Genomic DNA, 22467 nt, shown 5'->3' with positions numbered 1-22467 from the left:
AGTAAAATTAAAACAGTTGAAAATTACTAAATAAATTGGTCATGTTTCATAGGTTTCTTAATGGAAAAACCGCATTTTATTTAGTATAATTCATTTGCAAATCAATTTATTTATTGAGTAATTTTTATATTAAGTATTTATCTTTTATTTGGGCAGTTTCGATGCTCCATATTTACGACATTATAAAGCCATTTGTTTGATTTGTTTCACTGTCACAAAAGCTGTATAGTATTTAAATAATATTCTTTTAGTTTGAAAGGATACCGGAAATCGTCTTGTTTTTCAATTTGGTTTATCAAAGCAATTTTGAAAGACGTTTATGGGTAAATACATTCAAAATATCAACGCTGCTGAGTTTAATTTGATTTTTCGGTGTATGGCAGCTGCAGCTGTAGCGAAGCATGAAAGCCGACTAAAATGTGTCACTTTAGTAACCTAACAAGCTAGCAGTGTTGACAGTACTTTGGGCTTAATGCTGTTATGTACCTCCACAGCTGGGAGAGCTGGCTAGTATGAGTGGGAGAGCTAAGAAGCTAACGATGGGCAGTGGGTTATCTGTGCCGAGTCTTCGCATAGACAGATAAAGATGAATTATTACGGAGGCATGGAAAGTACAAAAGGCATTATTTCGGGCGCAGGATTTCGTGTTTTTTTACTGAACAGCAACAGTATTGAATTTGCTCGTTTATTCAGCGGCATGACGACGTTTGCTCCCGTTGCCAGCCTCGGAGTACACGGGAGCCAGTGATGCCGTCGGTCGTTGTCCGAATTGGGACAGAGCTGTCTGACTCCATTGTAAATCATGAAAAACTGTGAGTATCAGCAAATCGACCCGCAGGCACTCCCGACGCCCGCCCCGATCTCTCCACCTCACCACGGGAACGAGACAGACAAAAAGGAGCCGAAAAGACCCCGGAGAAAGTGGGAAGTTTTTCCCGGAAAGAACCGCTTCTACTGCGATGGAAGGATCATTGTGGCCCGTCAGAGTGGGGTCCTACCCCTCACTCTGGGCCTTATCCTCGTCACAAGCGGTTTATTCTTTATATTTGAGTAAGTTTATGTGTTATTTTACAATTTATAAAGTCAAATAGTTCTTTTATTATTAGTATGATAAGTACAAATGAAGGTTTTTGTCTTGAGATGCACAAAACATTTTTATGTTGACATTATATTAACTGATTCTTGTGTGTGTAACTGATTCTTCTACTCCGCAGTGTTGAAGAGGTCGTACTTATTTATAAAACGTCTTCATTTTCTAGAAGAGAAAGTCTCTTACTAACATGCAGGTTAGGCTGGAAAATTTAATCATGTCTCAGGCCAAAGAGGAGTACTTCCCTAAGCTCCATGTGACCCACCACTTGGCCCACTATGTGAATATCTGTCTTGGTTTTACATTGAGGGTTTTTTTTTCTTTGTTTTTCTCCCCCTGCAGCTGTTAATGTTACATAACAGTTTTTTGCACAGTAATAAATGATAGTGAAAGACAATCACTGTGCAGTAAAATAAAGTGTGCTCTGTCTCTAGAGTTTTACATGGTGATTAAAAGCACCAGCTATTAATTAACACCAGATCTGTTTGAAGACAAAGTAGGCTTGGTTACATGAAATATGCATTGTTTTGACCTGTTCACAGCATTTGATTTAGTCAAGTCTCTTAAGGAACTTGCCCTCTCTCTGTGTCTCTTATTACAGCTGTCCCTTCCTGGTCAAACACTTGACCAGCTGTATACCTGCCATTGGAGGTGTCCTCTTTGTCTTTGTGGTCATCACGCTGCTCCAGACCAGTTTCACCGACCCTGGCATCCTGCCCAGAGCGACGCCAGACGAGGCTGCAAATATTGAGAGACAGATTGGTAAGGGGTGAGGTTGGACGTGGCTTTAATGTTGTCTGAAGTGCTCTGTCTATATTTTAAAATGCAACTCTTTTGAAGTGTTTTCTGCTTTAGCTGGATTTCTGCCAGTGTTAAGCATTGATGTCAGACCAGTCCTGACACTAGAACTCACCTTGTGGACTTCAGATTCCCTCAGTGTATTGATGCACTGTTTGCAGTATAGATTTAAGGTATTGTTCTGCTACTAGGGAAACAAAAAGCTGATTTTTGTTATAATTACATTAATGTTAATGTAGACCTTTTCATAATCAGAAGTGTCCCACTGAACTGGTTTCTTTATTTCAGTCTGTTCTTTTGGACTATAGACGTGTTTTCTGTCAGTTTTGTACCTTGCCAATAATATCTTTTTCTTTTTAATATGGTATGCATAGATATTTTGACCTCAGAGTCTGAAGTTTGCTTCTTGCTCGCATTGGAAACTCCTACTCGTGACCAAAGTTTAGGCAGCGATGATGTAAGATGTTTATCTTATTCAACCGTGCTACTTTTGCTTGGGCTATTTTTGTGGCAGAAGTGTGAAATGTTTATCTAAAACTTTTGTCTTTGAATACGAACATTGAGCTTTAAAAATTTCACATCGTGTAAAAGAAAAGTGAAAGAATAAATTTCTGTTTGTAGACATTAAAGCAGGATGTTGTTGCTCCTATTCAGAGCCTGAAACTAAATATTTGTATAACTTAGTAAATAGTAACCAAGGTAGCACAGTCTGACTTTATTGTCATGATCCAATGAGAATTAAGGCAAAGAGTTGGACCCAAAGGATGGATGAGAAAAAAAGAAGAAAAAAAAAATATATATATATATATATATATATATATATATAATATACACATATTATTTTAAGGAATTTATGTTAAGAATTGTAACTTTATTTTATGGGTTCCTGGTACTGGATGTTTTCTTATTGATTCCTATTTGAATTGAGTTTCATTTTAAATGGAAAAAAAATTACTTTCTCTAGAAGATTTATTTGGTCACAATAATCTTACACAGAAATGGAGAAAATGATGCATGAATAAGTATAAAATAATCAGCTTGTAACTAAATATTGAAGATAGTGGACATTAAGGCACTTTTCCATTACATTACTGTCCATTTTTTTTTAAGAATACACCTAAATTTCGGAGAGTTTGTGCTTAACCCATACTTGTTATGGGTGGGACTATAACGCAGTAATTACGATCAATTAATTACAAAAAATTAACGCTTTAAAGAAATTAATGCATTTAATCCCAGTTTAAATTGTGATCTACATGGAACATTTGTCAGTGCAGGAGTTCCTGGTACACCCAATACACTGGTACACATGTCAGAGCTTGGCTCTTAGCAACTTTGGTGCCATGTTTAGCGAGTTTTAAGACCCTCTAACGATTAGCGACTAGCAACAAATCTAGCGACTTTTTCTGGTGTTATTGGAGACTTTTGGGGACTGATGTGAAAGCATGTATAGTTTACTCTTAATGAGCACTGGTTCCTGTCACACAGGAGGCTCAGTCCTCACGCAGCAGTCCCAGCTCCAGCAGGAAAAGTTTACTTCTGCTCCATGACTAGTGAAGGTTTAATGAAGCCCCGTGAATGTGTTGAGTCTTTCTAGTGTCATTTACTCGAGGCCCCATTTAACAGCACATTAGGTAGTACTGACATCTGCTGGTCATTTGAGGTCCAGCAGACATACTATCCTTTCAGCAGATTAAAGTTATATCTTATCTTATTGGAATGTATCATATAAAATATTCCCAAACTGCTGATGTCTTTTGCTTTGATGTCTTTGCTTCTGTCAGTGCTGCATGTGTTGTTTCACTTCACTGTCAACTGGAATTATGCAGAGCATTTTTTGCATTTGCATTTTGCAGCCCGAATCACACGAAAAACACTCGTGTGAATCAGGAAAAACGGGGTCTCGTTTGTCTTTGGTCACGTGATGTTCAGGAAAATAATACGGCCTTCGCTTCAGGCTTCATTTGGACACGCCCCCTTTACTCGACGCAGGCTTTGGGGCTTTTGTGTCAGACGTAAGATCACGAAACGTGGCTGATCCGGCCCTGGCTTACAGTCAGATATTAATGCCTTTTAATGAAGAGTGTGGACAAAAATATTCCGTTCAAAGTCACTTAAAAACCCCTTTCTTCCTCATTATTGACATCTAGACCATGTCTACATGACTAAATGCACTGAGCTGCCATGTCATTGGCTGATTAGATATTTGTGTAAACAACAAATTGATTGACTGATGTGCCTGATAAAGTGGCCGTATGTATACAGATATATTTTCTTTTTGAGTAAAGTCTCAGTTCTGTGGATGTCTGTAAGGTCTATCTGTTGGAAAAGCAGCACTCAGGTTTTATGATCACCACCCTCAGATATTTAAACTCAAGTAAGAGCTTTAAAGATGCATTACATAACTTTCTGACCTTAAAACTTCTGCGTTCCAGACTCATTTGATGATAGGGTGACATCTATTTCTGGAGCCATCGCTGCCCAGTGTTGCATGACAAGCATCACTTCACAAGCCAGCAAATTGTTATAAACACACTGGCTGTTTTGAAGGCACACTGAGAAAGAAAATCCAAGAACACATTATCTGATGAAGAAAGGGACAAAACAAGAGTCAGATAAGACTGTCTTTTGCTGGAGGAAGCTCACAGTACAGGTGGGATGCAAGATGGATGTCGAAGTAGCTGGTGATAGGAGGCGCGTCGCCGGGCACTGTGTCTTTAAGATCTGTGTCATTTCAATATAGGTTTGTTGTCCTTTGAAGTAAACAGTGTTTAAATAATACATTGTGTTGTTTTTATATCTGTAGACAACACTGGAAACACTAGCTATCGGCCTCCACCACGCACCAAGGAAGTCCTCATCAACCAGCAGGTGGTGAAACTTAAGTACTGCTTCACCTGCAAGATGTTCCGGCCTCCGCGGACCTCCCACTGCAGCCTGTGTGACAACTGTGTGGGTGAGCTATGACATTCATCCTCCCATCAATAATGAAGGAGCCACAGTGAGCAGGCTGTCATACGTCTTACAGTGCTGCAGTGTTTCCTGAATGTCACAATTTCACTTGGACTTCTGTATTTATCCTCAGAAAGGTTCGACCATCACTGCCCCTGGGTGGGGAACTGCGTCGGGAAACGCAACTACCGATTCTTCTACACCTTCATCGTGTCACTCTCCTTCCTGACGGCGTTCATCTTTGGCTGTGTTACCACGCATCTGGCACTGAGTATGTGCTGTTGTTTTAATCTGCAGGTGTTTTAAGTTTTAAATTGTTTATTTGTGCACATACAGGTGAAAATTTGAATATTGCTCAAAACTTAATTTATTCCTGACGATCCTCTTCAGGCTGCGTCATCCCTGCTGGTTGTTCCACCTTTTCCTTCCACTCAACTTTTTATTGATGTGCTTTGATGCAGCACTTTGAGGGCATTCTTTTGCCATTACCGTTTGAGGTTTCCCTCCATGTGGAAGGTGTTAAATGATGGTTTTCTGCACACCTGTTGGGTCAGCAACCTTCCTCATGACTGTGAATTCTACAGAAATGGACTGAGAGACTACTTGCGGGTGTTTTGGATTAAGGAGCTGACTAGAGTGTGGCACTTTAACTCTACTTTTCTGATTTTCTGAGACTATAATCTTGGGGTTCTCATAGCTGTAACACATAATCATCATATACATATACCATATACACATATATATATATGTATATGGTGTGTGTGTGTGTGTGTGTGTATTAGGGCTGGGCACGATAACGCATTATTAACTCTGTTTTTTGTTTTTTTTTTCACACGTTAATGCAGTGATTTTTTTTTTCTTCCCCCTCAAAGTTCTTGTTCACTGGCTCTGATCACAGAGAAACCTCATGCAGCAGCTGCAGTCCAGGTCTCTTCCTGCATGTCTTGTCCTGCTGCAGCGGAAACAGGAGCGAGCGGGTTTATTAAGATGAAAGGAAGATTTTCTGTCTGACACTTAAGAAAGAAAAAAATTAACTGACACTTGGGCAGAAAATTATTTTTGCTTGGGAAATTGTTCGTAAAAGAAAATGAGAAACGTAGTTGTTTTCTTTAGTTCTTTAACTAAATGCAGTTTTTTCCTGTTGGATATAAGTTTTGAGGCAGGACAGAAAAGGTAAGACATTGTATGAGTATGTTTTACAAACATATCAGGCCTTCTTTTGTCCCTGGTTTGGTGAATCTTGGTCATAGCGAGATGAAACCTTTGGAATATGAGATGTGAGCTGTCAGTAGAAGTGCTGTCGGATGGACAAGAGGCGCTATAATTTTTGTTCACATATTTTTTAGGTTGCCCAGCACTAATATTTACATAGAATTTGCACATCATCATCTCACCAACCGTCTCCATGGTGATAATATCTGACATTAAAACACCAGATGTGACGTCTGAAGTTAAACAGCCCATATTGATGAACAACCTCTGATAAAACCAAAATTTCTTTTTTATCCTTTAAGTCTTTGTTCAGCTTTACGTCCTACAGCAGCATCACCCAAAATAAACAACTGTATATATCATTGGAAAGGCTGTTTGTTTTACAAGTTTTTCTTCGTTTTCTTCACAGCAACTGTTTGTGTTTATTTTGTATCCCTGCACCTGCCAGATTAGTCTGTTTTTACTAAATTAATGCAGTTCGGTTGCCAGAGAGAGAAAAATGTGTAAACCTGCTGTAATGTTTTTTTTTTTTTTCTGTTTTAGGGGCCCAGGGAGGGAGGGGCCTGGTGTTTGCTCTCCAAGAGAGTCCGGGCAGATATCCTTTACTGGCCAGTGTTTTTGATTTCCTAAGCAAACAAACAGCTATTGTCATTTTTCAGTTTGAGTTGAGCCATATATTAATTTATATTGATACAGAACTGCTTTCTTGATCCTTGTATGATGTAAATGTAGCTGTTAAATGTTAAGTGTCACTTTTTCTGACATGAAATATAAAGTTTTCTAGAGTCAAGACTGTAACGTTTTCACAAGTGATGAGAATAATGGCCGTAACTGACGATGACTTAAAAAGGGCTGACCGTACCTCTGCTTCTCAACAGCTCCTGTAAAGGCTCATTTGTGCTCAGTTCATGTAAATAAAAAGGCACGACTGTGTCAGACGTCATCAAACGTTACTGCTCACACACTCCCATGAGTCCGTTGTGTTACCTTGGTTGTTAGGCAATGCATCCCAGTGGGTCCTCTACCATTAAACCATATTCTGTTTTGATCTGGTTTTCAGTACAGCGTCAAGTCTTATTAGAAGTCGTTTAAGGCTTCTTTTCCTCTTGCACACACTGAACAGTCTGATGTTATTTATCTGGTTTACATGATGGCATGTCAGAGCTGCTCTCTGTGTCCACGGCGGGGTTGCCACACACGTAGACCCGTGCGCACACACAGTTAAGAACACTTTCACCAGCGCATAAAGAAAACACACCAACCAGCTGAAAAGCAAACTAAATTTTCATTTTTTAAAAAGCTCTCCCAGGAAGGTGAAGGTGGAAACAGTTGCGCTAAAGCAAGGAACAGAGAGAGTATTTCTCCTGCTCCTCAAAGCTACAACTTCATGTCCATCGCAGGGACGAGCACAGCTCAACAAGCTGATCATTGTAGTCATTTCTTTGTCATATTACGGCTTAAAATGGACCCAATATTCTTTGTCGGCTTTATTAACGTCAACACATTATCTGAGATCTGGCGTTTAAGGATGTGTAGAGTAGGGCTGGGCGCTGTGGTCTATAACTAATATTTCTTTTCTCCTTATACCGATACACGGCAGCGTGGCTCAGTGGGTAGAGTGGTTGTCTTGTATCCTGATGGTTGCCGGTTCAATTCTCGGCCTGTCAAGCTCATGTTGAGGCGTCCCTGAGCAAGACGCCAAACCCCATATTGCTCCTGATTGGTGAATGGGTGAATATCATGTAAAGCACTTTGGGTAAAAGCTCTATAAATACAGACTATTTTAGATATATATATCTCTTTTTATTCTGAACCAGGGACCTGCACTCATAAACGTAATAAAACCCAGTGTTTCCCTGACTATTATATTAGGGGTCTGCCCAAAATTCAAATATATTTTATTTTGTTTTTTTCTATTTTGCACCAAAGGTCCCCATTCTTCTAGAACAGGTTAATATTTCTTCATTTTATATACATATAAAAAAAACTAAACAGCCTGGTTTTATCCATCTTATTCTCATGTAGACATCTAATTACATCGTGTCATGTCTCTACATGGCTTCCCACATGCACACACAGGTGAGCTACACTCCCACCAGCAGACAGAGTGCATGTTGGAAACTGTTGCATCAACCACCTGTAAAACAGACAGAAATGTAATAAAAAGAGCAGCTATAGGAAAAGCAGCTGGAGGAGTTTCCTGCTCCATTATACCAAGAACTTCATGTCCATCAGGAAATACGCACAGCTAAATAATCAGTCTCCTCATCGTCGTCGTCATTTCTGAGGTGAATTATTGCTTAAAATGAACGTCTTGCATTTAGCTTCTGTCTCTTGTTTGACCAGTAGAAACTATCAAACAGGGAACTGAGACTACAAAGTGTCTGTGAAGACAGTTGAACATCTCAGTTTTATTTGTCACCGTGACAGAGGGAGGAAAATCCGATGTGCAGGAGTTACCAGAGAGTGATTTCTAGATAGCCAGAATTTCCTCAGGTCATGTAAAGAATCTGTAGTCTGAGATAAATAGTAATCATGCTTTGATTTAGAATAAAAGCTGAAAAACGATTTAGAATTTGGCAGAAATGCAGCCGGTCCATTTCCAAACCAGACGTTCTCGCAGCCTTACAACACATTATGCCACTTCGCTGCATGTGAAAGGGATGAGACTCTGCAGCCTGGTGTCATGAAATTGTTTTTAACTACTTATTAGTTTGTTCACTTTTTTTGTGTCATATGTAAAGTCTCCCTTGTATTTACCCTAAACTTAACTATTTGAACAATATGAGGTGTCATTCAGAAAGTTTAAAATTCATATAAAGGTCACAAATGTCTCTGAGGTAGTTTAAGAGCTCACATTGCAAAGAGATCACATCAGCGAAAGAGAAATAAGCTGTGTACTCCACTACATAGCCACCGTTGTGATGGGATTAAATCAAACACCTGTTAAAATACTGGATTTTTGTGATATTTGAAATAAAATATCATGGATGTTTGATTTAATCCCAGCATTCGGTCATCCTGGTATGAATCCATCAGCACTGCACATAAATTTTTTTCCACACTTCCAAGCAAATGTGCTCCAAATCTGTCAGATTGTTAGGAAATCTGTTATTCAGCCATCTTCAGGTCATCCTACAGATTTTCTTTTGTATTAAAGTTCTGAACTGTTTCTGGGGTGTTTCAGAACTTCAGTTTTCCTCAGGTGAAGCAATTCTTTTGTTTAACAAACACACCGGAATAAAATTAATGGCTCATTGACAGGCTTGCAAAATACTAGATGGGCAAGTTTATTATTTCGACCCATTTGTTTTGGAGTAGGAGCACGTCCAGGACATGCAGGGCAGTGTGGCCTGAGGACCTGGATGAGAAGCACTGATTTAGAGGAGTATGTGAGCAGTGATGTTTGACACGGACACACCTGTTTATGTAAGAGGGAGCTAAATGAGCCTTAAGAGTGTACAAACATTTTTTTTTTCAGTTGAACAGGTTATAGGTCACATTAAAAGTGGAAAAAGTGTTGAAATGAGGTATTGTGGTCTCATTTTTTAACATTACAAAAACACAACATTTTAACGTGTCAGAACACCTTTTATATCCACTGTAGAGCTAATGTTAGTTAAACGTTCAGCTTTCACAAGTTGGCTTCACTTGTCTTGGGTTTTTTTAAGTTTCTTAACATATGAAATCCATTTGAATGATAATCCACATTCCTGTGTGAAGTCACGTTTGGTAAATTTATATCATTTAACAAAAACTAATTTTTCTGGAAGGAAAAACAATCCCTCAGTCCTCAAACGTATGGATGCTCTCCTTGACCCTGTCTTTCACTGCCGTGGAGCTGGTGATTTGTTTCTTCTCTGTCTGGTCCATCTTGGGCCTCTCGGGCTTCCATACATACCTGGTTGCTTCAAATCTGACGACGAATGAAGACGTGAGTTTTGCCTTTTGATGTAGCACTGAAGATCATTTACACCTTTGCTGGATCATTGGCAGCTTGTTCATTTTGGGATTTGATTAAATAAAAGCCTTTATTTCTAAACATAAATGTAGAAACATCTAAACTAACGTTAGAAAAGTAAAGACAAGAATGTGAGCTCATTGTAAAATTAGTTTTAATTCAAAGCAATAAGCATTTTTTTATATTTATAGAATGATAAATGTACAGCTTTTAAAACATTAACAAGCATAAAAAATGAATAAATAAATGTTTTTTTTATCATTATTTTCAATAATTGTTTTACAGATCAAAGGCTCCTGGTCGGGGAAGAGTGGCGAAGGTGTAACCAACCCCTACAGTCATAAAAACATCTTTAAAAACTGTTGTTCTGTGCTCTGTTCACCCATTCCTCCCAGGTGGGTACGCAGATCCGTTTTTATGAATAAAGCCTCAGAATTAAAGTAATATTCCTCAAGTGGCTGGTAATTCTATTTTTAAGATTACTAAATTGTGAAAGCAGTTGCATGTGATGCTTTCACACTTAGAGCTTTTTGATCCTGTTCATGAACTAATCAAACCTGAATGTGGTTCTGGGCTTTTTACAAATGCACATTATTTTTGTAATTTCACAGTTTTACAGCTCAGACCCTTATTTTTCTTTTTTTTTAGGTTATGCATATTTGGTCTTTTTCTTATTAGAAAAATTTTGTGCTGAAACAAAATGTAAAAATAGAATAAAAAAATATATCTCTGCTTAGGTCGAAGTTGTTGAAAAGATCTGAATGAAAGTAAGTAAAAAAAGAAAAAGAAAAAAACGTAAAATGACATTTTTTTTACACTAATTTTTCAAGGATTAAACAAAAGAAAATGTCAAACATGCCCATTTTATCATTTCATGTAACAGGTTTGACATCGTCTGTGTGTGTTTGCTCTGTTTTTGTGTTGATAACAACCTGTCCTATGAAAGCATCCGTACTTTCCTCATAGTTTTTTGTCTTTTGTATATTTGTGTGCCAGCTTTGTCTGCAGAGCAAGCCGGGTCAGACTGTAGCAGACTGATGCTGATTACAAAATGCATGATACCTGGTTTTGCACACAAATGGATGAGAAAATTATGAACTGACCATTAAAGTAAAACTACATTATTTTACATAATTTTTTTACTTTGCTTCTGACTTGTTTTGATGACACACAGACATTGATTTTTTACTTTCTTGGAGGCCCTGCCACATCTAGAGATGTGGCCCTGCAGCATCTCTAGGCCAAGAAACCAAACATCACAACTTTTTGTTTTAATGGGAGTGGCCATCGTTAGAGGAAAGAAGTGCTGAAGTGGATGACTGATGTGAATGTTAAAACTTCTTCTAGACCTCTTTAACATCCAGGTCAGCTTCCTTCTCATGCTCAGCTCCCTGGTACACCTGCGAGCTGTGAAAGATGAAGGCTTCTGGGCGTTACTGTGAGCAGCAGCTCAAGGTCTCTGTTCATAAGCAAGAAGGCGTATGCAGAATTCTGAGGGATGCACAGTCAACAATTTATTCCACCATCATCAACAGCCCTGGTAACTCCAAACAACAATTCTTGGGATTAAATCATCTCCTCAAACCCCTTTAATTTCCCACTCTGAGACCACAGAGAAGTGCAACATGCACATCACTTTTTTTAGGCAAAGGTTTGACAATCCATCACACCTCTCCGCTGTCATCAGACCGCCATTGAAAAAAACCCACCCTGGATTTAAGACGTCCTTTCCACCTACAGGCCCAGTTCCAATCTTCCATTTATGTTTAAGGTCCAGATACCGGTTCTCCATCTCTACTCAACCTCCAGGACCTAACAGCTACTTTTGACACAGCTGACCACAACATCCTCCTCCACCACCGGAAATACACCATTAAACTCTCAGAAAACTTAAACAGCTGGTTCACCTCATATCTGCCCAACAGGACCGAGCATGTTGCTCTGAGCAAATCTAGACTGCACACACACAACGTCACCTGCAGTGTCCCGCGGCTCAGTGCTGGGTCTCATCCTCTTTATCCTCCCCCTGGCAATCTCATCAGCAGGCATGGGATATCCTACACTGCTATGCTGATAACACACAGCTCTACTTAAGGACAAGCCCCACTTCTGCTCTTCTGCCAACATCCACACTGACCACCTGCCTGGAGGACATAGAGGCGTAGATGAACCTCAACCTTCTTCAGTTCTTCAGAACAGAACAGTTCCAAGACAGAAGCCATCCTAGTCGGCAAACCCCATCAGCTCTGCTTTTCACCATCACCAGTATAATCTTCTCTAGCCAAAACATCTCCCAAAACGGATTAACTCACCTCTGACACCCATATCAAACACTGCTAAAAGACTTCATTCTACCACCTCAGGAACATTGCCAAACTCTGTTCAACCCTTTCATGGCAGATGCAGAGAAGCTTGTCCACGGCTTGATCTCCTCTAGGCTGGACTACTGTAATGCACTTCTCATTGGGATCTCTGGGAAGAGCATCCAGAGACTGCAGTACATCCAGAACAACTATTCTCAACGATAGGATCCTGATGAGGGTCTGCAAATATGGTCAATTCACCCCTATTCTGAAATCTCCACTTGCTCCCTGTCCCACTCAGAATTGAGTACAAGGTGTCCCTTCCCACCACCAGTGCATTCTTGCACTCATTTTTATTTTCATTTAGCACAGTGACAAATAAATCAAAAGAAACTGCACACCTGTGCATCCCATCCCATTTTTCAGCTTGGATAAATATTTTTGTATAATTAATTTCAAGTTATCATGTCTATGATTTTATAAAACTGAGAGTTTCAAATCTGTGTTGTCCAGCAGAGCTGACAACAGCTCCAGGTGGCCTATATAGCAAGACGTCTCTTCACAGTCCTGATTAATAGATGTTAGCTTCAGTCTCAGATCTGACACTCCATCACATCGCAAGAAGGAAATGGGAATTACTTCCAGCTCGGACAACATCTGTAATATTACTGACAATCTTGGTCAATCTTGTGAATTTATTATTTGCCAGTTCAGACCTGAAACAGCTGGAATATCATATCTGTTTAACCTTTGTGAGGTCGGAATTGATTCACAAAGCTGTTTCAAGTTCATGTTTCTTTTAAAACAACAAAAACCACCAAAAAAACGTCAGTTTATTTCATTTGCAGTGACATGAAAGGTTAGAAATGCAAGCTCATCCGACCATATAATATAATGTGTGCAGCAAGACTTTCAATGATTTTTTTGTCTTTGCCTTTGTGTTCAGTTCAACTTGAGCAGTATGTTGAAACTTCTCATCATTCAGACCTTTTTTCTCACCTCGTTTCAGCTTGATTGACAGACGAGGTTTGCTGCCAGCAGACGAATCGTCCCAGATCGGCGGCACAGACATGGAGCTGCCCACTTTTGCGGCTAAAAACGAGATAAATGTGGTAGGAGGATTTTCTCAATCCCCCTCCTTTTTACCCATACTGCCCCTCTGAGAGAACCTAGCACCTGTCTGCTGCCTGTCGGCTGTCGTGTAAATGTCATTCCCCATGTGCAGCTTAATGATTGAAAAAGTCACGGTTTTAGTCAGTTGAATTTAACGCCTGTGATTTGCTGCAGTTGAGTCAAGTCTACCTCATTTATATATATATATATATATATATATATATATATATATATATATATATATATATATATATATATATATATATATATATATGTGTGTGTGTGTGTTTATTTAATCACAATTTTACCCTCCGTATTTTGTGTCAGCTGTACAGTAAACCAGCTCAGGGTGTTTAGAGAGCAAAAGAAATAAGAAGTAAAGATTGTTTCCACCTCATCCTCCTCCTCCGCCTCCGTTTGTGTCTTTTTTTGTTATTCTTCCTGACAAGCCAGGGATAAAAAAAAGGATGAAAAGGTATCTGGAGATTTGTACAGCACCTTTTGTGGTTTAGGTTGGGCTGCAGTCTGAGCCACCATGTTATCATATCTAGTAGCTGTTTTGGCACGTTGGCACTACAGGAACATTTAAAAAATGTTTTCTTATTTTCTTTCCTTTTTTCAGGAATTATATCAATAATAAACCAAAATAATACTAATAAATAAAACAACTAAGATTTAGATTTACAGCCATAGGACAACACATTATATCTAGTTTGACATCCATAGAAATAAACCTTTCTGATTATTATTATTATTAGTTTCATACTTCCATGCATCATTTATGTTGCCATGGGTCAGTTCATCCACTAGTGGGCAGTGCCAAGTTCAGAGTTGTCTTCTGCGTTTTGACCCTGGTTGGTGGCGGTAGTGCACATAGATATATATAGAACGCTAGATGCCTTATGGCGGAGTCTTAAACGGCATCACAGGTCGGCCATCTTACCACAGGTTCGCTTCCTGGCAGAATCTGTCGAACCTGAGGTAAACCAAGGTAAGGTCAGTGATATGCTGAAACATTATTATTCTTATCTCGATGAAATTTTGACGGATTTACAAATGGTTGGATTTATTAGAAACAGTATTAACGTGGTTATAATCCTGGATGCTTGGACATGTTGAAATCGCAGATTTTCTCTTCAGAAAACGGTTTAGTCAACGTTGTGTATGGCTAGGCTGCTAGCTAGCACCTAGTAATTTTACGTCGAAGTCAGAGGCAGAATTGGTGTTTCTTTTCAATATAACTAAAGTTGCACATGATTTTCAATTTGGGTTTGGTTTGTTTAAAACATCTTCCATTCTTATTTCTACAGGAAATTTGTTTTTCAAAGAGAACATGCCGGACTTTTGTGCAGCTTATGGCCGCGCTAATCATCGTAGTCTTGACACAAGAAAACGAGGGATCACCTTTCACCAGTAAGATAATACATTATTTTTAGGATAATCGTTAGTTATTTAGTGGAAGTATGTTCAATACAATTTCTGTTATACAGGAATCTACAATCTACCTGTTTCAGAAAATTATTTTTAGGACAACATAATCATTAAAGGATTTCAACATAGAGCCTTTCTTATAGCCTATTTGTAATAGGAAATATTAATCTACCTGTTTCATAACATTATTTTTAGGACAACATAATCATTAATAACAATTGAGTATAATTATTACATCCACCCATGTTTATAACAAACCAAACCGTTTGAAAATCTGTTGAAATTTGATCAAGTTATGGTCCTCTGAAAAGTACTTTTACACTACCAACAGCGTTATGGGTGAGAGAGCTACCTGTGGTAAGATGGCCGCCAGGCACGGACGTTCGACTTTGTTGGCTGGCAACGCGGACGAGGCATCTAGCGTTCTATATATATCTATGGTAGTGCACCTCTATAAAGTCATTTACAACCGTTCAAAAACACCAAAAGAAGAAGAAAACCACGAAGAAGAAGCAGTTTCAGACAATAGCAAACAAGGCGACAGTGGAGAAAATCATAATAATGCACGCTCTTAGAAAGAGCCATAAGAGAAGCAGTGTTGGTGGTGGTCTGTTCGATCAGTAAATACTTCTCGGCCGGCTCTATCGATGGATTTGAGAATAAACACAGCACTAATGGAGCAACCCATGGACGATGCCTCCATGGAGAATGCGGGTGTTTTAACTCACACTCTTTTCACAGTTTAAGGGATCCACAGCCACACTTTACCTTTATTTATTTATTTTTTCTTCTGAACTTATCCTACGTTTTGCACAAACATGTCTGACCTAGTGGCTCTCAGGTAGTCATCATTTGTGCAGCAGCTGCTTCCTCCCTCTACTTTCAGGTTGTTCGTGAATCATGACGGCTGTCTGTGATCAGCTGATTGGCTGTTCTTTCTTTTTATGTTTGTTTATTGTTCAGCTGAGAAGGAGGAAACTATCAGTCCATGGCTCACACTGTCATTTACCCAAAAGTATTGCTTTTACAGAACCTTCTCTAACAGTAGCTGGCTGGTGGTAGACAAGGATACGTCAGCTATGCAGGGGCGGGTCTAGAAATGTTTTGATGGGGCCAGGCAGGGGCACTGACCAGGAAAAAGGGGGCACAAATGAGAACTTTTTAGGTCTAAATTTTATGAAATATTGAACTGATTATTACAACTAAAGTCTATCATCTAATGTTAAAAAAAGTGATGTAAAACAAACAGCCAATGATCTATTTTATTAACAGGTGTTTACTTTGGGTGATGCTGCTTCTGTAGGACTTTTAGCGCTGCTGCACAAACACTCACACTTCCAGACCTGACGTGCACTCCTGCTACACAGTCGGTTACGCAGAGATACTCCCTTGTGATTGGTCAGTTTGGGATCACGTGTTGCCAGATATCTGGATCTTCTCGCTGAATTTGTGTGGTAACCACTGTTTTTTACAAACAATAACCAGTGGATCAAGTTGATGAGAGGCTGATTGAATTATTTCTTCATTTTCTTCTACAAGCTAATAAAGACACTGAACCATACTGGACGCCATTGTTGTTTTAAAACAGAAAATACCTTCTTGCTGTGAGAAGTGTCATAGATTAAATCTTTGTCTGCTCATCTTAGCTCTCATGTCTCTTTATTTCACTCTACATGGTTTTGTTTCGCTGTCCTCTTCGTTTACATATCTGAGTTTGTGTATGTCAAACACACATCTACAGACCTGATTCAGTCCTGACTTACTGTTCTGTATGTGGTGTGTCTCTGTACTTGCATCCCACCACCAACACTAGGAGGATAAGTGTGTGGACTTTGCAGCTGACTGCACAGGCTGATAAGCTGCTGTTAGAGCAGGAAAAAGTCAAAGCTTGAGCTTGGTAAGCCCATTTACAGAGAGGTAGAGGAAGTGCAGTGTGCCTGGGCCGTCGCTGTCTTTGCATGTACCCTCCACTGTTTTGCATGGCTTTATCAATGCTGCTCACACTATGCTGAATTAACTCACTGTATGTAGCTATACCTCCACTTCTGCTACTGTCACTTAACTTTGACTGAACCCTTTTCAAGTCATAGATTAGCAATAACGCAGTTTATTCTAATAAGTATTTTAATAAGTGTCAATTATCCAGTAGTAGATTTGATGAAGATCTGTCTTTTAAAAGACGTTAGGTTGTGATAACTTAATAGATTTAACTGAAACTGATTAATTGATCAGAGTTCATCTTATAGATTAACATCTTTTAGTTTATCTTGTACCATTTGAACTGGGCTCATTTAATTATTGTGACCAAGTAAAAACATGAACTGAAACTCTTTTAGGGCAGAACAGCTGTTTTACCAAAAACAATCAGACTTTGAAGGGTCACTGCTCTAAAGAGAAAAGCCTGTTTCTGCCATTATAGTGTACACAAAACTTGAATCTACTGATCTGGATCATGTACTTATGTGTTCATCGGCCACTTTATTAGGTCCACTTTGCTTGTTCCTGGTTTTCCTTCAGACCTGAGTTAATTCTCAGTGTCATAAATTCAACAATGTGTTGAATCGACACACCAGCTGCACTTTCTCTTGGCAAATTTGCCCAGCAGCCAGACCGTCATTTTGCTTGCCACAATGCTGGTCAAGACAAGTTAAAAAAAAAAAAAAAAAAAAGTAGGCTGTGGCGTTTAAACCGTGCCACATTGGGACCAAAGGACCCAAAGTGTGCAAAGAAAATATCCCCCACACCATTACACCACCAGCAGCCTGAACCTTTGTTACAAGGCAGGATGGACCCATGCTTTCATCTCGTTTGTACCAAATTCTGACCATACCCTCTGAATGCTCACTAGACATTTTCTCTATTCTGAACCATTCTCTGTAAACCCTAGAGATGATTGTGTGTGAAAATCCCAGTAGAGCAGCAGGTTCTGAAAGACTCAGACCAACAACTATGCTACGTTTTTGTTACACGGGTGAATGTAATAAAGTGGCCAGTGAGTATAGTTTGCTTGACTGGCTTAAGAAATGAGCCACAAATAAATATGTTGATGTCTAGTTTAAAAACACCAAACAGTCCATAGTGTGTCCCACTTCCTCCTTATTTTATAAGAAGGAAGGAACCAAATGCAGGACCACAGACAGGAGTTCAGGTGGATGAACTAAACTAAAGACTTGAATAAACAAAAGATGTGACCAAAGAAAGATTATCAAAGAACCATGAAACACAAGCTAAAGACAACAAAAACCAACAGACCATGTCCGAGAGCTCTTATGTTATCTTGGTAAACTGTAGATGTGCAAACAAACCTTTTCAGGACTTAACTCGGAAGTTCAGCTTCTTACAGTATTTTATTATATGCATGTTCTTTTTTCTCCTAATTGCCATTGAATGTAACGAAGTTGGAAGCAGTTGGTGGAGCCAGCAGTGGAAGTTACATGGATGTAAATATAGACGTTATACATCATTTCCCTGACTGCTAAGATGTAAAAGAATACTTTGGCCTCAGATAACTAAACATTGTCCATCCATTTTTTAAAGTTTTTAGAGACAACGTTGCTGGATTTATCTTGAGCTTAATCAAATATAAACTATGATATCCTCTGACTAATGTGCAATTCTGTGGTGTGATAAAGGCTGTTTTGCTTTAGTTCACTACTGAAGTGACTACAGCACTGCTGTTGCAGTAGTGACGAACTATTTTAACCCCTTGCTGTTTGTCCTGTTAACTTCACCGTCTCTTCTTGTCTTTGTTTTTGTGTGCTCCCGTTCTTCTCTAGTGCACACAGGGAACTAAAGGACTGCTGGAGTCAGCAGCTCTCTCTCCACTCCTGTCCACCTCCTGTCCTCAGGGGAAACCTCAGAGAGCTCATTCCTGTACAAACAGCAACCCTGCAGTGAACTCTAACCACCCACTGGAGCTACCCAAGAGCTGCAGGGCCTCCCATACCGCCAGACCCCATGGGAATGCCTCTCCTCTGCGTCATGCCAAGACTCGCTCAAAAAAATTCAAACAAGCTCCTGTGCATATTCCCAACCCTACCCTTGATGCCCCTGTTTCCCCTATTTCTCCAAACTCTGATTGCAGCTCCAAAGTCAAAGACCACGAAGACGCCAGCGTTGCTCCGTTGCACTGAATGAGTCCAGTGACATTATTCTCTAGTTAAAACTGACTCTGCTTGAAGCCTGCATGCTGTAAAATGGTCAGTGATAAATGGTCAGAAGCTGTAAAATGATCCAAGTGATATGAAATATTTCCTTTTTTGTGTTGTTTAGTTAAAGTCTTGGGTCTGATCTCAGAGTACGACAATCATAAAGGTGTGGAGAAACGAGTGCAAGGGCTAACCAGATGAGGAATACCATGGATGCAATTAAGACTTCAGAGGAGGACAGAAAGCACATGAAAAGGTTGATTTTTTTTTTAAGATTCATGAAGTACTGCGATTAAGCCATATGTCTTTCTGATAGTTATGTAAAAAAATCAACAAGCATGTCAGAGTCATAGCTCATTTCATATACAAGACAATTCAAAGTGCTTCACATAAAATATTAAACGCATTACTGATGGTGCAAAGAAAGCATTTAGAAGCAGTAAAAGGCAGCAACAAATAGCAAAAATCACAATAAAATCATAAAATACATTCAAATGATTTAAAGCTAAAAAGCTAAAAAGTTACTGGTCAGATTTGATACGTAGGCGCTTGACAGAACAAATGTTATTAACCTGGATTTAAAAGTGTTTACATTTGGAAATCCATTGGATATATGGTACGCTACATTAGGCAATCTCAGATTTGATTGTAAATTGGAGTTGAGTTTTCTCCAGGAGAAACAAGGCTGTCCAATCTCGGGATTTAGTGACACCCAGTGGCGAAGTTGTGGATTGCAATTAACAATACTTCTGCTTCCCCCCCCTGCTATGTAGAAGAAATTACAGTGACCACTAAAAGGCAATATTAGTAGAAGCAAATATTCTTAGCAAATTCCGTAACCAGTGTTTGTTAGGTCATGTCTGGGTTACCACAGAAACGGTACGGTGAAGATTTAAAGGCTTCAATTTAAAGTCATGAAAACACTATGTTTCTTATGTTCACACTAATTTACACCAATAACAACATGAGTAACAACATCATATGAAATTCCCGACAACAGATCCACTCAAATCCAAGGAGAATGTAGTATCCATGGAAACAAATCAAGAGTTGATATAATTTACAGACTCGTATTGACATGAAGTTTTAAGCTCTGGGCCCTTACCCAGCTAAATGTATATAGGGGTAATAAATAAATAGACAGATGGCTCTGCTTTGTTAGACAAAATTTTAGGGGTTTATTTTTATTTTTAATATTTTTAATTTTTAGTTTTAGTCATACTTTCCCCATTCTGGTCCATGTATGAAAGCACACATGAACCTGCAACAATCATATACTACAATTATAAAAGTTTAATGAGTCCAGCTTAGAACAACCCCTTTGACAGGAAGCAGTTTTAGGACATGTACATGATAATAATCTAAGACTGAGAAACTACTTGCTTTTTAACCTTGCGTTTGTGTGGGTAACTGCCTCTGTCTTGATCATAACTGGTCACATGGTTGCTTGTGTACTAAACTTGTTATCAGATAATTCCACATTAGAAAACTCAGCCCATATAGAGTTGCTCGATGTCTATAGTAACACAATAAGTATGGCAACAATAGAGGAGGTAAAAATTTAGTTAAACTGATCTCTGTAAACTGGAGGTTGACAAATTTGCTGGTCCAAATCTTCCGTCTTATGAATGGTGAATCAAACACCCTGTCCCCACTCCGTTTCTCTATCATCGTCCTCCGTGCACAGACATAATCTCAGACCTGTTACTACCTACTTCTGCATGTCTCCAAGTCAACTTCTAAAATAGTACTGATCTCTTGCCAGCTGTTGTGACAAGCATATTTGCAGTGCAGACGTAATGACATATAAAGTAAACATGTGGAACTTGGTCAATAGGCTTGTCTTTAAAACTTTGTCATTTTCAGTACTGTTGACCCTGTGACCTTACGTTCATTCAAATTGAACCTGCCCCTACTGGTTACTCACATAACAAAAAACATAAAAAAAAACACTGTATAACTTCAAGACTTTAAAATGTGTTTCTGACTTGTTTTGATGGCACACTGACATTCAAGATGTATATTCTCGGAGCTGTTATTGTTCTGTAGCACCCAGGAACTGAGAAACAGAACTTCACAACTTTTATTCAGGCCTTGAGGACAGCATCACATTGCACGCCAGCAACTGGATATCAATACACTGGCCATTTTGTTAAGGGGCACCTCACAAAGAAAACTTTACAAGTGAGTGCATAAGCAACACTTAAAACAAACGCAAAATACACAAAGCAGGCATGATAAACACGTATGCAAGCAAGTATATTTTCAGCCTTAGACTTCACTCCAAAATCTTAAAAAGTGTTGAGGCTCTTCCAAATGCACCATCCGCCCATCGACTTCACTGAGTTTCAGTTTCCATGCATTAACCCCAACAGTAGCAACACATCGTTGTCTCTTCAATTTTTAGTGCTACCATGATTGTTTTTTATTGTAAGACATTGACTTGTATGATCTCACAATCACTGAAATTGCACAATGTGAATTTTCTGTTGTTTTTTTTCTCTTGAACCTTGCACATAAAACACAGTGGGTTGGGATGTGTATCGGTTGTATTTGTGTGTACTCTTGTTTAGATTTCTGTGCTGTAATAGAATGCAACTGCATGGTAAAAACTACAGTAAAAATGTATTTTATATTTTCTTTATTTATTTAAATTCTAACATCATTTCTGAAGTCTGAAACTGTTTTTTTTTTTTTTTTTTTTTTTTATTTATTTTTTTGTAGAGCTACTGCATTATTTCTGATTTATACTTGTGTTGTCATCACTATTGCACAGTAATTTTAAGCTCCTTGTACATTACCTGCTCACGCTAACTTCAGCTCATCGATGGAAGTACATTTCTTGCTTTGGCATATCAAAGATGCATCTAAATGGATGATGCTGTGGTTCGTTCTCAGTTGGAAAGCAGTCGGTATTCAATATGTAAGTTCTAACATGATTGCAATAGCTGCACAAAAATGCAATGATCCCAGAAATCATGGCTGGGCACTAAAATGTAGACACAAAAAGTTGAATACCAGCTTGCTTTTGTCAAGTCATCCCAAACCCTTCTGTGACATTAGTGAGATTATATGCATGAATTACACTCGTGTTCTCTAAAGGTAAGGAGAACAAAATGGTTGAAGTGAAAAGGTTCTGTGTATTTATGTCCAGTAAGTACTGTAAATGACCACTAGATGGCAGCAGAGACTGATGAAATCAGGCTATTTATGCACCATAGTCCTTTTAGTTATCAGAATTAAATTCTTCCAACTACTTTGGATTTGTTTGTCTCTTTTATCTAATTTAAAACTGTTTCATATCAAGAAAATTATTTCATTGAATGAAAATACAGTTTTTTCAAATTTATCCAAGTTTGCTCAAATAGGAAAATCTGAGAAAATTACTGAGATTTAAACTGCACTGATGATGAGTGTTGGATGAACGCGTGACCTTGAGGATTAATTTAAAAGTTAACT

The 22467-nt window shown here is 38.8% G+C and overlaps 1 protein-coding gene across 1 annotated transcript; it reads left to right on the top strand.

The window, feature by feature from the left end:
• Positions 1–283: 283 nt before the first annotated feature.
• Positions 284–22265, top strand: zdhhc18b (zinc finger DHHC-type palmitoyltransferase 18b). Its single transcript, XM_042011413.1, has 9 exons — positions 284–1050; positions 1692–1852; positions 4695–4844; positions 4974–5111; positions 6596–6647; positions 9884–9986; positions 10299–10408; positions 13326–13428; positions 18637–22265. Exons 1-9 carry the CDS (start codon positions 803–805, stop codon positions 18991–18993), a joined length of 1422 nt encoding a protein of 473 aa, XP_041867347.1. The 5' UTR covers positions 284–802; the 3' UTR covers positions 18994–22265.
• The last annotated feature ends 202 nt before the right edge of the window (positions 22266–22467 follow it).

The sequence above is a fragment of the Melanotaenia boesemani genome, chromosome 17 (assembly GCF_017639745.1).
Source record: "Melanotaenia boesemani isolate fMelBoe1 chromosome 17, fMelBoe1.pri, whole genome shotgun sequence".
Lineage (NCBI taxonomy): Eukaryota > Metazoa > Chordata > Actinopteri > Atheriniformes > Melanotaeniidae > Melanotaenia > Melanotaenia boesemani.
The sequence above is the reverse complement of the archived record's forward strand: the minus strand, read 5'-3'. Positions and strand labels throughout refer to the sequence as shown.

Excerpts from the sequence above, each read along its gene's own strand:
- zdhhc18b (XM_042011413.1), top strand. The coding sequence starts at position 803 with ATGAAAAACTGTGAGTATCAGCAAATCGACCCGCAGGCACTCCCGACG. Across the intron at positions 1,051-1,691 it reads GGTTTATTCTTTATATTTGA|CTGTCCCTTCCTGGTCAAAC; the intron begins GTAAGTTTATGT and ends CTCTTATTACAG. Across the intron at positions 4,845-4,973 it reads CCTGTGTGACAACTGTGTGG|AAAGGTTCGACCATCACTGC; the intron begins GTGAGCTATGAC and ends ATTTATCCTCAG.